General features: G+C 42.2%; 1 protein-coding gene across 2 annotated transcripts in view; it reads right to left on the reverse strand.

Annotated features, from left to right (window-relative positions):
• Positions 1-1,216: 1,216 nt before the first annotated feature.
• Positions 1,217-16,738, reverse strand: part of ppp1r16b (protein phosphatase 1 regulatory subunit 16B) — a 113,498-nt gene continuing 97,976 nt past the window's right edge. For both annotated transcript variants that reach the window (XM_014165825.3, XM_014165824.3), the window contains exons 7-11: positions 10,553-10,678; positions 10,272-10,347; positions 9,898-10,027; positions 9,416-9,587; positions 1,217-9,150 (exon numbers count right to left, since the gene is read on the reverse strand). In XM_014165825.3, the coding sequence (XP_014021300.1) occupies positions 8,680-9,150; positions 9,416-9,587; positions 9,898-10,027; positions 10,272-10,347; positions 10,553-10,678 (975 nt within the window). In that variant the 3' untranslated portion in view covers positions 1,217-8,679. The remainder of the gene's footprint in view (positions 9,151-9,415; positions 9,588-9,897; positions 10,028-10,271; positions 10,348-10,552; positions 10,679-16,738) is intronic.

Consider the following 16,738-nt stretch of genomic DNA (forward strand, 5'->3'; position numbering starts at 1 on the left):
ATTAAAACGCAACATGTTGGTATTAACGTAAAAAGTGTTGGTCCCCATGTTTCATGAGCTGAAATAAAATATTCTGGTTTTGACTGTACCGGGCAGATGGCAGAGTGTGTATGGCATTGTGGGGGCGAGCGGTTTACTGATGTCAACGTTGTGAACAGAGTGCCCTATGGTGGTGGTGAGGTTATGGTATGGGCAGGCATAAGCTTATGTCAATGAACACAATTGCATTTTATCGATGGCAATTTGGATGCCCAGAGATACCATGACAAGATCCTGAGGCCCTTGTTGTGCCATTCATCCGCCTCCATCACCCCATGTTTCAGCATGATAATTCACGGCCCCATGTAGCAAGGATCTGTACACAATTCCTGGAAGCTGAAAACGTCCCCGTTCTTCCATGGCCTGCATACTCACTAGACATGTAACCCATTGAGCATGTTTGGGATGCTCTGGATCAACATGTACGACAGCGTGTTCCGGTTCCTGCTTATATCCAGCAACTTCGCACAGCCATTGAAGAGGAGTGGGACACCATTCCACAGGCCACAATCAACAGCCTGATCTACTCAATGCGAAGGAGATGTGTCACACTGCATGAGGCAAATGGTGGTCACATCAGATACTGACTGGTTTTCTGATCCACGGCCCTACCTTTTATTAAGGTATCTGTGACCAACAGATGCATATCTGTATTCCCAGTCATGCTAAATCCATAGATTAGGGCCTAATGAATGCATTTAAATGTTCTGATTTCCTTATATGAACTGTAACTCTGTGAAATCTTTGAAATTGTTGCATTTATATTTTTGTCCAGTGTATGTAATAATGTAATACTTTCTATGAAGTAACCACGGAAAATAGGGCACTGTGGATGGATTCGTTCACTCCTCTAAACTCTCTTTCGCCATGCCAAGAGTTATGGCTGTGACTGATGCTAGCATACAGCCTGTAGGAGTGTGACTCCAGTAACCCCACAGTACAGCCAGTGAAAGCGTATTTCTTCTGAGAGGAGCGGAGAGCCTCCGCTAACACCAAGCGCCTGACAGCTGCTTAACTGAGGGCAGAGGGCTGTTATCGCATTGCTCGTCTCTCTCTCTGCACAGCCACACAAGGCTACCATAGAGGAGGGTAGAGGACAGCTACAATTTGTCTGTGAACATTTTTTTTTTCACAATGCAACAGGAATGGCTTCTCATATACATTGAAGACAATGAAATGCGCAAAATACACAATTTATTCAAAATGTTAATACAACCATCAGTATTTTCCAGTAATTACAAAATCAGTAGTTTTAATAGTTTCTTCTTCTTATTAACAACACGTCTTTATAAAATAAACGCTGATCAACCATTTTCATTTTCAGTTTGCACATCTGACAGACTGTTTGATACACAAGCACTGGCCACAACAATAGGAAAAAACAGTCGAAAGATGGATCTGTCACTGTAAATTTGGGTCATATTAGTGGTCAGATAATACAGATAAACATTTGGACCCCTGGGAATTCCTACTTACACATAAATACAATGGACACTATGAAAACAACCCTCTGCCTGGCATGCTGACAAACTCAGCAAAAAAAGAAGCGTCCCTTTTTCAGGACTCTGTCTTTCAAAGATAATTTGTAAAAATCCAAATAACTTCACAGATCTTCATTGTAAATGGTTTAAACACTGTCTCCCATGCTTGTTCAATGAACCATAAACAATTAATGAACATGCACCTGTGGAACGGTCGTTAAGACACTAACAGCTTACAGATTGTAGGCAATTAAAGTCACAGTTATGAAAACCTAGGCCTGACTCTGAAAAACACCAAAAGAAAGATGCCCAGGGTCCCTGCTCATCTGCATGAACATGCCTCAGGCATGCTGCAAGGAGGCATGAGGACTGCAGATGTGGCCAGGGCAATAAATTGCAATGTCCGTACTGTGAGACGCCGATCGTCCTCGCAGTGGCAGACCACGTGCTGCACCTGCACAGGATCGGTACATCTGAACATCACACCTGCGGGACAGGTACAGGATGGCAACAACAACTGCCCGAGTTACACAGGAATGCACAATTCCTCCGTCAATGCTCAGACTGTCCGCAATAGGCTGGACTGAGGGCTTGTAGGCCTGTTGTATGGCAGGTCCTCACCAGACATCACAGGCAACAACGTCACCTATGGGCACAAACCCACCGTCGCTGGACCAGACAGGACTGGCAAAAAGTGCTCTTCACTGACAAGTCGCGGTTTTGTCTCACCAGGGGTGATGGTCGGATTTGTGTTTATCGTCGAAGGAATGAGCATTACACCGAGGCCTGTACTCTGGAGCAGGATCAATTTGGAGGTGGAGGGTGGTCATGGTCTGGGGCGGTGTGTCACAGCATCATCGGACTGAGCTTGTTGTCATTGCAGGCAATCTCAACGCTGTGCGTTACAGGGAAGACATCCTCCTCCCTCATGTAGTACCCTTCCTGCAGGCTCATCCTGACATGACCCTCCAGCATGACAATGCCACCAGCCATACTGCTCGTTCTGTGTGCGATTTCCTGCAAGACAGGAATGTCAGTGTTCGGCCATGGCCAGCGAAGAGCCCGGATCTCAATCCCATTGAGCACGTCTGGGACCTGTTGGATCGGAGGGTGAGGGCTCGGGCCATTCCCCCCAGAAATGTCCGGGAACTTACAGTTTCCTTGGTGGAAGAGTGGGGTAACATCTCACAGCAAGAACTGGCAAATCTGGTGCAGTCCATGAGGAGGAGATGCACTGCAGTACTTAATGCAGCTGGTGGCCACACCAGATACTGACTGTTACTTTTGATTTTGACCCCCCCTTTGTTCAGGGACACATTATTCCATTTCTGTTAGTCACATGTCTGTGGAAATTGTTCAGTTTATGTCTCAGTTGTTGAATCTTGTTAGGTTCATACAAATATTTACACGTTAAGTTTGCTGAAAATAAACGCAGTTGACAGTGAGAGGACGTTTATTTTTTTTGCTGAGTTTAGTTCATATTTTTGGTAACACAACCAGGGCTCTAAATTAACATTTTTCATTGGTAGCACTGGTGCTCCCAACTTTAAAAGGTTATGAGCACAACAAATTGTAGGAGCTCCAATTGAGATATTGCATAGCCTATATGAATTATACTTTTTTATATTTTACCTTTATTTAACTAGGCAAGTCAGTTAAGAACCAATTCTTATTTTCAATTATGGCCTAGGAACAGTGGGTTAACTGCCTTGATCAGGAGCAGAACGACAGATTTTTACCTTGTCAGCTCGGGGATTCTATCTTGCACCCTTTCGGTTACTTGTCCAACGCTCTAACCACTAGGCTCTCCTGCTTAGTTCTACTTCTGAAGCCTTGTACATACATTTGTTAATTATAAAAAAGGTGAAATGTTGATAAAGTCATTTGTGGAATATTAGGTTTTTCATTATGTAAAAGCACTATTTTCCTATTGAGATGCATTACATTGAAAATGATACACGGTCTCTTTAAGAGCGTCAAAAGATCGCGACGACAACATGCAACAGATCTGTCATTCATTCATTGCTATGATCATGAAAGGAGCAATCCCCTTTCCTTTCTGTGCCACCAAATGTTTGGATATACTGGTAAAGTTAACAGGTTGTTAGCTCGCTAATGAGGTAATAAACATGAACAAAAAATGGTTAATGGCGTGTGACATGATTTTACATTTATGAATGTAAAATGCGCTCCCCCCCAAACCTCGACAGGAAGAAAAAAAACGTTGCGTCGGTAATATGGGTCTAGAAACAAGTAGTCTTAGCTGTAATAATGGTGCATGACACTAATGAATCTGCGCTCGGGAAACAACAGGTACAGCGAAGCCTCATCATTACAACAAATTATTATTAAAAAATATAAAATATATATTTTCTCTCGCACTGGTGCTCCCAAATGAAAACGTCAACATATTTTGTTGCACATGCGACCAAATTGATGGCACTTTAGAGCCCTGAACACTTTAAGTTGCCTTATAGAGTACCACAGTAGGCGTCATAATACCCATAAAACCTAACAGTCAAACAAGGAATTGGTTCCAATAATTTTTCCACCATTCATTTTTCCCATAGGGGATTTTAGAACATTTTTAAATAAGGGCTGTGTTTTGTGTAGGCCTACCTTAGCGTGACATTTTGATAACAGTGTAAATATCTCTAGGACAAGGTGACTTTATCAATATATTTGCCTGTATTTACCCCCGCCCCAATAAAATTTTAATTAGCTGCTAATGTGGCTATCATAAAGAACTACAAATGCCATGATGATCTGGACGAGACTGCTGAATCAAGGCAAAGGTAAGAATCTCTGGATTAACTATCTAATGTTAGCTAAATTTAGTAATGAATAAACTGGCTACATTTATTTAAACTGAAAGTTTTAAATTGACACAACACCTGTTAGCAAAGGTAGCGGCAGGGACGGCAGGTAGCCTAGTGGTTAGAGCGTTGGGCCAGTAACCGAAAGGTCGCTAGATCGAATGCCTGAGCTGACAAGGTAAAAATCTTTCGTTTCGCCCCTGAACAAGGCACTGTTCCCTAGGCCATCATTGTAGAATTTGTTCTTAACTGACTTGCCTAGTTAAGTAAAGGTTCAATAAATAAAACATTTTAAAAAGATGTCAGCTAGAGATGACATACAGGAATTTGTAGTCTTGCATTATGTCTACTTTGACACTAATTAGCATTTTAGAATTTGAAAGTAAATAGAGCCTAATATATTGACAAAATTCTCCTTGTCCGAGAGTTATCAAAATGGTAAGCCAAAAACACAGCCGTTATTTTAAATGTTTCTAAAATTCCCTATGGGAAAAATATGAATGGTGGAAAAACGATTGGAACCATTTCCCCGTTTGACCGCTAGGTTTTATGGGTATTATGACACCTCCACTGTAGGGCTCTATACCTGTAACTACATAGTTATAAGAGCAACTTAATGTAAAGTGTTACTAACTTGTGTTATCTTTGTCTCTATATGAATGACTGGAGTACAATGTCACAACAATAACAACATTGACAAATTATTATGCATTTCTGGGAAATGTTTACCCTATTTGACACTATACACAGGCAGGACTGGGCAGTTGGGATGGCGGTGGGTACAGGAGATAAGAGGACAACACTGACACAGGTGGGCCGCCTTCCCTGGTCCCCACCCCCAGTCCAGGTCCTCTCTCCTTTGGAAGACTACTTGGCACCCATAGGTGCACAATCGGGGGGGAGTAGCTGGTACTACTACTGCTACTACACTGTAGTATTACTACAGTACTACTACAAATCTGAGGATAGCAGACAATTGTCTACTACTACTTTATACTGTATGTATCCACAGGTTAAAGGACAATAACACAGATGAACCAGCCTCGTTAACTACTTCCTACTTTGCATTGTTAAGTAGGTAGGTGCTTCCAGTGTTGGAACTTGGAACAGACACACATTCTACAAAATAATACAGTGGGCTACATCATGTCAGATACCATACATTGTCTGAGTTAATATACATGTAATGGTAATAAGCAAGTGTTATACTTTGCCAAGTCTCTTAGTTTTCAAGCACTTTAACTGAGCCTGGGTGGAATATGCCTAGACTCAGACCTGTTTGTGCTCTTTCCTGCCAAATCCTATTTTATTGAGTTGGCAATACAGCACACACATAGATCTGGGACCATACTATACATAGGCTACAGATGACTGGACAATAACCTTGTCTTGTCAACTCCAAAGGAACATTTCCATTCTAGAAGGTGCAGTGCTTCTAGCCTGGTTTCAGATCTGTTTGTACTGTTTTGTCTACTCCATGTCAATGGCAGCAATGATGCTGGCAAGACATCAAACAGATCTAGGATCAGTGCTTCACAGGAAAGGAAGATATACCGTACTAATAGCTCATCCTATTGCATTCACTCTCCATAGATATATAAAGAAAATAAATACGCTGTAGGAATTTGCAAACCATATCCTTTATACATAAAATTATTCTTCATAAATAAAAAGCTGGAAACGGTACATACAGTGCATTTGGAAAGTATTCAGACCCCTTTACCTTTTCCACATTCTGTTACGTTACAGCCTTATTCTTAAACAAATTAAATAGTGTTTTTCCTTCATCAATCTACACACAATACCCCATAATGACAAAGCAAAAACATTTTTATTTACATTTTTTGGGGCAAATTTATTGCTAAGAAAAAAACTTAAATATTACATTTACATAAGTATTCAGACCCTACACCCAGTACTTTGTTGAAGCACCTTCGTCAGTGATTACAGCCTCGAGTCTTCTTGGATATGACGCTACAAGCTTGGCACACCTGTATTTGGGGAATTTCTCCCATTCTTCTCTGTCGAACCTCTCAAGCTCTGTCACGTTGGATGGGGAGCGTCGCTGCACAGTTATTTTCAGGTCTGTCCAGAGATGTACGATCGGGTTCACGTCCAGGCTCTGGCTGGGCCACTCAAGGTCATTTGAGACTTGTCCCGAAGCCACTCCAGCGTTATCTTGGCTGTGTGCGCAGGATCATTGTCCTGTTACAAGGTGAACCTTTGTCCCAGTCTGAGGTCCGCTCTGGTGCAGGTTTTCATTCAGGATCTCACTGTACTTTGCTCCGTTCATCTTTCCCTCGATCCTGACTAGTCTCCCAGTCCCTGTCGCTGAAAAACATCCAGGTTTCCTCCAGACATAACGATTGGCATTCCGGCCAAAGAGTTAAATCACTTTTGGCAAACTCCAAGTGGGCTGTCATGTGCCTTTTACTGAGGAGTGGCTTTCGTCTGGCCACTCTACCATAAAGGCCTGATTGGTGGAGTGCTGCAGAGATAGTTGCCCTTCTGGAAGGTTCTCCCATCTCCAGGGAAGAACCCCGGAGCTCTGTCAGAGTGACCATTGGGTTCTTGGTCACCTTTCTGATCAAGGCCCTTCTCCCCCGATTGCTCAGTTTGGCTGAGCGGCCAGCTCTAGGAAGAGTCTTGGTGGTTCCAAACTGCTTCAATTTAAGAGTGATGGAGGCCACTGTGTTCTTGGGGACTTTCAATGCTGCAGACATTTGTTGGTACCCTTCTCCAGATCTGTGCCTCAACACAATCCTGTCTCGGAGCTCTACGGAAAATTCCTTTGACCTCATGGCTTGGTTTTTGCTCTGACGTGCACTGTGAACTGTGGGACCTTATAGACAGGTGTGTGCCTTTCCAAATCATGTCCAATTGAATTTACCACAGGTGGACTCCAATCAAGTTGTAGAAACATCTCAAGGATGATCAATGGATACATAAAAAAAAAAACTGTTTTCACTTTGTCATTATGGGGTATTGTGTGTAGATTGTTGAGGATATTTTATTTATTTAATACATTTTATAAAAAGTCTGTAAAGTAACAAAATGTGGAAAAAGTCATGGGGTCTGAATACTTTCCTAATGCACTGTATTTTCAAACATTTATTTTTGCTTAAATTACCTACAAATAAGCAAAAAGACATGGGCATATCAAACACCTTTATCGATGCAAGTTCGGATCTGGACGGATGATGAGTTTAACGCTGCATTGTTTCAAATGTCTATAGTGCAGTGCTCCAATCCTCCTTCTTCACAGGAGCAGATAGATCGTTGACTGTAATACTGTTCTGCTTTGTTATTTACATTTTAGTCATTTAGAAGACGCTTTTATCTAGAGCAACTTACAGGAGCAATTAGGGTTAAGTGCTTTGCTCAAGGGCACAGACAGATTTTTTTCACCTTGTTGGCTCGGGGATTCAAACCAGCAGCCTTTCAGTTACTGGTCCAATGTGCTAACCGCTAGGCTACCTGCCACCCTGGTATAAACCATTCCTTCCCTTTTCTGAAATAGTCAGCATTTGAACAAAAATACTTAAGAAAGAGTATCCCTCTTTGTTTCAGTAATAACACAGAGTATTCTGATATGTTGGAGTATTTTTTTCCTCAAACACTTTCAGAAACAGTGGATAAAGGAAGAATGTGGTTTGAAAACAGTGATTCAGTCAAAAGTTGTAAGACACCACATAGGCTTAACATGGGAGAGCACGCTGCCTAGCCATCCATCCCTTTATAGGGCACCAGAGTTCTCTCCTCATAGGGGATAAGGGCCATCTCGTACCACTTCCTTACCCTCTACATCAACCACAATCTATCACAGTGGCATGCCCGTTCTCCGGAGTAAGGGTATCCTCCATACTCTTATGGTCTATGGACCATCTCAGCCACCCACTCCATAGGGAGATCAACAGTGTTCACCACATACCGGCCCTGTTAATCGACCACAAGCTATCACCGTGTGGCTCTTCCCCAATTCATCTTTAACTCGATTTCTCTAAGGGTATCCTATCCTCCATACTGGTGTGGCCAGGAGTTGAAACAGCAGTGGGTAGGAAAATTAGGGAGTAGGGGCAGGTAACCAATCACCTGGCTGAACCAGCTCCATTCCTATTGCATTCTTGGACCTTGGCTCCGCCTTTTGGTGTCCCGCTGTGCAATCTCTTCTTGCTTCAGTCACATGACCATCCTGCTCTGGTACACTCTATCCGGGAAGAAGTTACCCTTTGATACAGATCTACAATCAGTTTACCCTCCTCGAACCCTAACCTTAATGCATTGGAGGAGAACATAGTAAACCTGACCTTAAATCAGTGTCTTGGGGTGACCACCACCCCTCCCTAGGAGATACAGCAGCAGCTGTGCCCCTTTAGTTCCTCATCATCTATTGGCTGTTTCAGTTTGAGGATGGGTGGGTCCCCGCTGGCCGGGGTGTAGTAAACTGCGCTGCCATTGGAGGAGACCAGCGGCATGCGGGAGTCCACAGGGCTCTGGGGCTCGGCGGTTTCTGGTGAGCCGTTTCCAAGGTGACCGTTGAGGAGAGGGTGGTTGAGCAGCTTGGCGGCCGACCTCTGCTTTTTCAGTTCTGATAGTGTCTGAGCACGCTCCCTGGGCAAGGAGGAAGAGTCCTCGGGCAGCTGAATGGACGTCATACTCTTCGTGTCAGGGGATGGAGCCTCACCATTGGTGGCCGGCGACTGACTGGGAGCGGGCGTAGACGTCGTCGTGGAGATGATGCCATTTTGCTTGATGATGCCACTAGGATCTTTAAGGATTTTCTGGAGCTTGGGCCTCTCCGCTACTGGCTTCACCTGGGAGACAGAGGACATTAAGATTACTGTTACTAACTGTTACTAACTGTTACTCAATACTGTTACCAACTACTGCTATCAATTACTGTAACAAACCTTCACTATGATTTCCTCCACAAACAAAATAGATGGCTAGTTGACTAACTAGACTAGGGGCTGGTCATTACTTTGTTAAATGATAAGCTACATGGTCTTGTTTACCCACACAAATATGATTTGCATTTGTGATAGATGTAAGATAGGAGAAACATTCATCCATACTAACCATAGTAACAGTCGTATTGATCAGATGGCTGTTCTCCTGGTCTGTCTCCTTCTCTTTCTCCTGCTCCTCCCTCCCTCCTTCCCTCCCACCTCTCCACACAATGGCCTCCGTCTCGTATTCCTTCACACGAAGGTTGTGTCTGTCAGACAGGCTGGCCCGCCGCACCACTTTCCTATACAGAGAGGAGGAGAGGGGTCCAGGAATTAGTTCAGTGGTCATGGTTTCTTTATCCTAGTCCTGGCACATTTTAGTTTTATCCCAGGCTAGTAAACTGGGATTCCCAGCACTAACACACCCGATTCAGCTAATAAGAAAACGCAGCTATTAGTTAAATGATGTGTTAGTGCTAGGCTGTAACAAAAGCAGCCCATCCCTTGTGTTGTGGCTCGCCATTGAACAGCACTACCGCAGAAGAAAAAAGTGAGAAAAAAAAAACAACTAGTGTGCAGTTTCCTCTCTGTCCAGCCGAGGTCAGTACGTACCCACGGCTGCCTGCGCTGGACGTCCTCCTACACAGGGAGGTCTTGTGCTTGAGCTGAGACTTCATGATAATATCGTGTTTGTGTTTCAGGTCCAACAGGATGGCACGGAACTCCTCGTCCTCACACAGGTCTTACAGGTCACAGAAAGGTCAGCAGTTAGAGCTCACACAGAAACCAAAACGCAACAATCCACAACTCCTGCTCTGGGGTGGCCGTGTGGGTTTCTATTGGGTTTTAGACCCTAGCACAGTGATCACTTATGCAGTTTTGCGTCATCTTCCTCACGATAAACATCAGGTCGGGGCAGACCACAGAGATAGCACAGAGAGGTCATAAGGTTCTCTAAAGTTTTGATCTCTATAGGGCCAACTTACCAATGGGTGTCTCCTCGAGGTAGGTCTTGGCATTGAGACTGGCACCGTGAGAAACCAACAGCTCTGCTACATGCATCTGGAACAATGGCGAGTATCTATGAGTATTTACATGGCTATCCGCAATCATGTTCAGAGTGTGTGTGTGTGTGTATATGTGTTTGTGTTCATTTGTATGCATCTGTGTGTCTGCATCTGTCCTCGTGTGTACGTGTGCCGGTGTATGTTTCTGTGCACTCCTCGTGTGTCCATGCTCCCGTGTGTGTGTGTGTGTTACACCTCACCTGACCCCAGCAGACTGCAGCGTGGAGCGGCTGCCATCCGTCAGTGTCTCTCAGGTCCATCCTGGCCCCTCCCTCCAGCAGCAGCTCTGCACCCTGGACGTAGCCATTAGCTGCTGCAATGTGGAGCTGCATGGGGTTACAGGAGAGGAGACGGATGGAATATAGTCAGTTTCGAGTGTTCGCTACTTCAACAAATATTTTTATTTGAAAAGATTCCCTGCCTACTATTTTGATATACAGTATCTAATCTCTTGGGATCCTTTTGTGTCACTCTTTCTGTCCTTTCTCAGAAATATATTAACCATAGATAGACTGGGACCAAAGTTGGAAGCTAACTCTGGTAGGGCTGTTATGGTGACCGTATTACCGCCACGCCAGCATTCACAAGTCTTGACGGCAGGCAAATTCCACATGACCATTTTGTTATGGTAATTAGGCTTCTCTAAGCTCTGATGCTGCTGATGATCATTAGTAACCTACCAAACTTGATAACTTCCTGGTACTCAGCACTCTATTGTCCCTCTAATCACTCTGACATCAATGCAAATGTGATCTAAAATCTAAATCAAACACTTCATGAGTAACCATGAGCTGATGTTGCATAACATTTCTACTGGCTATGCAACTGCGTGAGAAAACAGAGTTTTGATGGCCTCTATTAAAAATGGTTTTCTATAGGCTAGGCCTACTATATTTATTTATGAACTTTCTGAATATTAAGCACATTGCTTTGCTTTACAACAGGAGTATAGCCTACCTGGCTGGCATGAAAATGAACCACGGTAAAAGCTTCCTCCATTCGTTATTTACGGTGCATTCTAAAAGTATTCAGACCCTTTGACTTTTTCCACATTTTGTTACATTACAGCCTTATTCTAAAATGGATTAAATATTTTTTCCCCCCTCAATCTACACACAATACCCTATAATGACAAAGTGAAAACAGGTGTTTTGAAATGTTTGCAAATGGATTAAAAATAAAAAACTGAAATACCTCATTTACATAAGTATTCAGACCCTTTGCTATGAGACTCAAAATTGAGCTCAGGTCCATCCTGTTTCCATTGATCATCCTTGAGATGTTTCTACAACTTGATTGGAGTCCACCTGGGGTAAATTCAATTGAATGGACATGATTTGGAAAGGCACATGCCTGTCTATATACACTGCATTTGAAATGTATTCAGACCCCTAGAATTTTTTCCACATTTTGTTACGTTACAGCCTTAATCTGAAATTGATTAAATCGTTTTCTCATCAATCTACACATAATACCCCATAATGACAAAGCAAAAACAGGTTGACATTTTTGCAAATTTATATTAAAAAAAAAAACTGAAATATCACATTTACATTAATTCTGACCCTTTGTTGAAGCACCTTTGGCAGCGATTACAGCCTCGAGTCTTCTTGGGTATGACGCTACAAGCTTTGCACACCTGTATTTGGGGAGTTTCTCCCATTCTTCTCTGCAGATCCTCTCAAGCGCTGTCAGGTTGGATTGCAGCATCCCTGCACAGCTATTTTCAGGTCTCTCCAGAGATGTTAGATCGGGATCTGGCTGGGCCACATAAGTACATTCCGAGACTTGTCCCGAAGCCACTCCTGCGTTTTCTTGGCTGTGTGCTTAGGGTCGTTGTCCTGTTGGAAGGTGAACCTTCGCCCCAGTTTGAGGTCCTGAGATCCCTGGAACAGGTTTTCATCAAGAGTCTCTCTGTACTTTGCTCCATTCATCTTTCCCTCGATCCTGACTAGTCTCCCAGTCCCGGCCACTGAAAAACATCCCCACACCATGATGCTGCCACCACCATGCTTCACCGTAGGGATGGTGCCAGGTTTCCTCCAGACGTGACGTTTGGCATTCAGGCCAAAGAGTTCAATCTTGGTTTCATCAGACCAGAGAATCTTGTTTCTCATGGTCAGAGTTTTTAGGTGCCTTTCCACAAAAAGAACAAAAATAAATATTTTATACATACGTATTCACACCCTTTGCTATGAGACTCTTGAACTCAGGTACATCCTGTTTTTATTGATCATCCTTCAGATGTTTCTACAACTTGATTGGAGCCCACCTGAGGTAAATTCAATTGATTGGACATGATTTGGAATGGCACACACCTGTCTACATAATGTCAGAGCAAGAACCAAGCCATGAGGTCAAAGGAACTGTCCGTAGACAGGATTGTGTCGAGGCACTGTGGGACCTCAAATCATGTCCAATCAATTAAATTTACCACAGGTGGAATCCAGTCAAGTTGTAGAAACATCTCAAGGATGATCAATTGAAACAGGATGCACCTGAGCTCAATTTCAAGTCTCATTGCAAAGGGTCTGAATACGTATGCAAATAACATTTTTTCATACATTTGCTAAAATAAAATGAAAAACAGTTTTAACTTTGTCATTATGGGGTATTGTGTCCATTGATGAGGGAAAAAAACGTTTAATCCATTTTAGAATGAGGCTTTAATGTAACAAAATGTAGAAAAATTCAAGGGGTCTGAATACTTTCCTAATGCACTGTATTATTTAGTATATGTAAAGACAACATTAAATTAAGAATAGTCTGGTGACAATATTAACCTATCACTTGTGAATGATGCCCAGCTTGTCCATTAAGGCATGAAACAGCGCATATCTTTTTTGTTGCGACTTTTCAAATCATAGTCGCACACCTCATGTATCCTAGCCCATAGGCCTATATGTTTTGATAAGGTTTGTATCACAACTAAAGTGTGATAAATAACTTCTTAAAATTAAGCACATTCATCTGCTTTCTAACCGGTGTAGAGCTTAACTGGCATACATAAACTGCGTGGGATTTTCTACGTTGGGGGAGATCATTTTCTCCATAAAAATGCACTTTTATAATAAAGCATTACATGCATAATCGCATTTGCCGTCACTTTCGAGAACAGTGTTTTCCAGCTCATTGATTACATTTTGGAACATTTGCGCGTATAGCCTTCTGCAGTAAGCATTGCTGTGCTTATAAGGTGAAGAAATTGCCTCATACTTTATCAACATTTTAAGCTAAATGACCAGCCTCATTGCTTTTAAAAGTTTTTTTGATGCGAGTGGTTGTATTCATTTGGGATCTATCGCATCCCCCAACTTTTGTAGCATATGTTTGGAATATTTATTTATTGCACAGAAGGACAAGTTGACCAATAGAATAGGTAATGTTTTGTGCTATGGGGGGATGGTAGATTGACATGGGCTAGTGATTTTGCTGTTGGCCTACTAATCTCTTTGGATGACGTAAAGAGAGGTGCATCGGAGCACGGCAGCTGGAAAATTGAAATTACTATTAGCTTATTATATTCAGCCCAAGGGCACAACTGCCACAAAAGGTATGGATTTTTTAGGGTGCATTACGGCCACACAAGGGGGATGCTGCCGTGAAATTCGAGGCCTGGTGAGAATATTATCAAGTGCTTGTCAAATTGTGAATGAGAGAGTGATGAAGTGTGTGCAGCTTGCAACTTTTTTCAAATCATCATTAGAGTCCCATCACGCAGCCTTAGAATGTATTAAACATCAAAACATATAGCCCAACGTTTGTATCACAACTAAAGTTGCATAAATAACTCTAAATTAAACATATAGGAGGACCAGTTTCTTTGTTAACCGCATGTGCGCACCTCCTTTGAAATGGTTTGGGGAAAAAATATGTTCAATTGTGATCTTCATACTATAAAATTAAAATATGCCACAGAATCCAAAGCAAATCTTGTCTGCTAAATAAACAAGTGTGAAGAAATAGCAATCATTTTTTAAATGGTCTGTTTGAGATACAAGTGAGGTGTTATTTTTTTTTTTTAAGTGTTCTTTCTCCAATTTATACTTTATCCACAAATACAAGTAATGTATGAGTCAATAACATTTGGGTATGAGTTAACAGAATATGAACTTTTAAAAGTGAGATTTTCACGAGACAGCTACTTTAAAGATTACCGCTGGCTTGACAGTCAGCCAAACGGATCATCCCTTGTCCTCACGTGACCTTTCTCGCCTGCCTGTACATCTCTCTCTCTCTGTGTGTGCATCTCCCTCTCTGTGTCTGTGTGCGTGTGCATGCGTTTGAAAGGTTGACCTTTCCCAGTAAACTAAATGCATAAATACTAGTCCATGTTATGGTTACTGTATATGACCTTTGGCTCATCATTTTGGGATCGTATCCTCTAATGTCCCCTTCCCAATTTTTTATCCAATTGTGTTTATTTTCGATTGAGACAAATCCTTTCATGCAGTGTTTTGATATGATACACCTTAATTACACCTAGCATGTGATCCTCACAGTAGACTAGGCACTGACATGAAACGCTCCTTTACTACCTATACTACATTCTCATTGCCACAGCTACTCATTTGGATTCAGTTCAAAGTACACAAAAAGTAAAAGCCCCAGTCCCTACTCATTCGAGGGTTTTTCTTTATTTTTTCTATTTTATACATTGTAGAATAATAGTGAAGACATCAAAACTATGAAATAACACATATGGAATCATGTAGTAACTTAAAAGTGTTTTATATATATTTTAGATTTTAGATTATTCGGCATCACTGTGCCTTCCTCAGGGTGCTTCCTCAGATTCTTCAAAATAGCCACCCTTTGCCTTAATGACAACTTTGCACACTCTTGGCATTCTCTCAACCAGCTTCACCTGGAATGCTTTTTCAACAGTCTTGAAGCAGTTCCCACATATGCTGAGCACTTGTTGGCTGCTTTTCCTTTACTCCGCAGTCCAACTCATCCCAAACAATCTCAATTCGGTTGAGGTCGGGTGATTGTGGAGGCCAGGTCATCTGATGCAGCACTCCATCACTCTCCTTCTTTGTTAAATAGCACAGCCTGGAGGTGTGTTGGGTCATTGTCCTGTTGAAAAACAAATGATAGTCCCACTAAGCGCAAACCTGATGGGATGGATTATTGCTGCAGAACGCTGTGGTAGCCATGCTGGTTAAGTGTGACTTGAATTCTAAATAATTAACTGACAGTGTCACCAGCAAAGCACCCCCACACATAACACCTCCTCTTCCATAATTCACGGTGGGAACCACACATTCGGAGATCATCCGTTCACCTACTCTGCGTCTCACAAAGACACTGCGGTTGGAGCCAAAAATCTCAAATTTGGACTCATCAGACCAAAGGACAGATTTCCACCGGTCTAATTCCATTGCTCGTGTTTCTTGGCCCAAGCAAGTCTCTTCTTCTTATTGGTGTCCTTTAGTAGTGTTTTTTTTTTTAAATTGCAATTTGACCATGAAGGCCTGATTCACGCGGTCTCCCCTGAACAGTTGATGTTGAGATGTGTCTGTTACTTGAACTCTGTGAAGCATTTATTTGGGCTGCAATCTGAGGTGCAGTTATCTCTAATGAACTTATCCTCTGCAGCAGAGGTAACTCTGGGTCTTCCTTTCCTATGGCGGTCCTCATGAGAGCCAGTTAAATCATAGCGTTTGATACCGCACTTGAAGAAATTTTACAAAGTTCTTGAAATTTTCCGGAATGACTGACCTTCATGTCTTAAAGTAATGATGGACTCATTTCTCTTTGATTGAGTTTTTCATGCCATAATATGGACTTGGTCTTCTACCAAATAGGGCTCTTCTGTATACCACCCTTATCACAACACAACTGATTGGATCAACCCCATTAAGAAGGAAAGAAATTCCACAAATTAACTTTTAACAAGGCACACCTGTTAATTGAATTGCATTCCAGGTGACTACCTCATGAAGCTTGTTGAGAGAATGCCAAGAGTGTGCAAAGCTGTCATCAAGGCAAAGGGTGGCTACTTTGAAGAATCTCAAATAGAAAATATATTTTGATTTGTTTAACACTTTTTTGGTTATTACATGATTCCATATGTGTTATTTAGTAGTTTTGATGTCTTCACTATTATTCTACAATGTATAAAATAGTCAAAATAAAGAAAAACCCTTGAATGAGTAAGTGTGTCCAAACTTTTGACTGGTCCTGTGTGTGACCAAAAAAGGCTGTATAAAATACCTACAAATACTGAGCTATATGTGACCGACCGGCTCAATCTTACAGCATGTAGCTGGTTTGCGTGGCCAAAGACCTCTATTTTCATGTCATATGACCATAGCACCGGTTCCAATTCAAGTGCCAATGCCATTTAGCAAATTCCAGGCAGTGCTATGGGCAGATGAAAC

The sequence above is a fragment of the Salmo salar genome, chromosome 22 (genome assembly GCF_965601325.2).
Source record: "Salmo salar chromosome 22, fSalSal1, whole genome shotgun sequence".
Classification (NCBI taxonomy): Eukaryota; Metazoa; Chordata; class Actinopteri; order Salmoniformes; family Salmonidae; genus Salmo; species Salmo salar.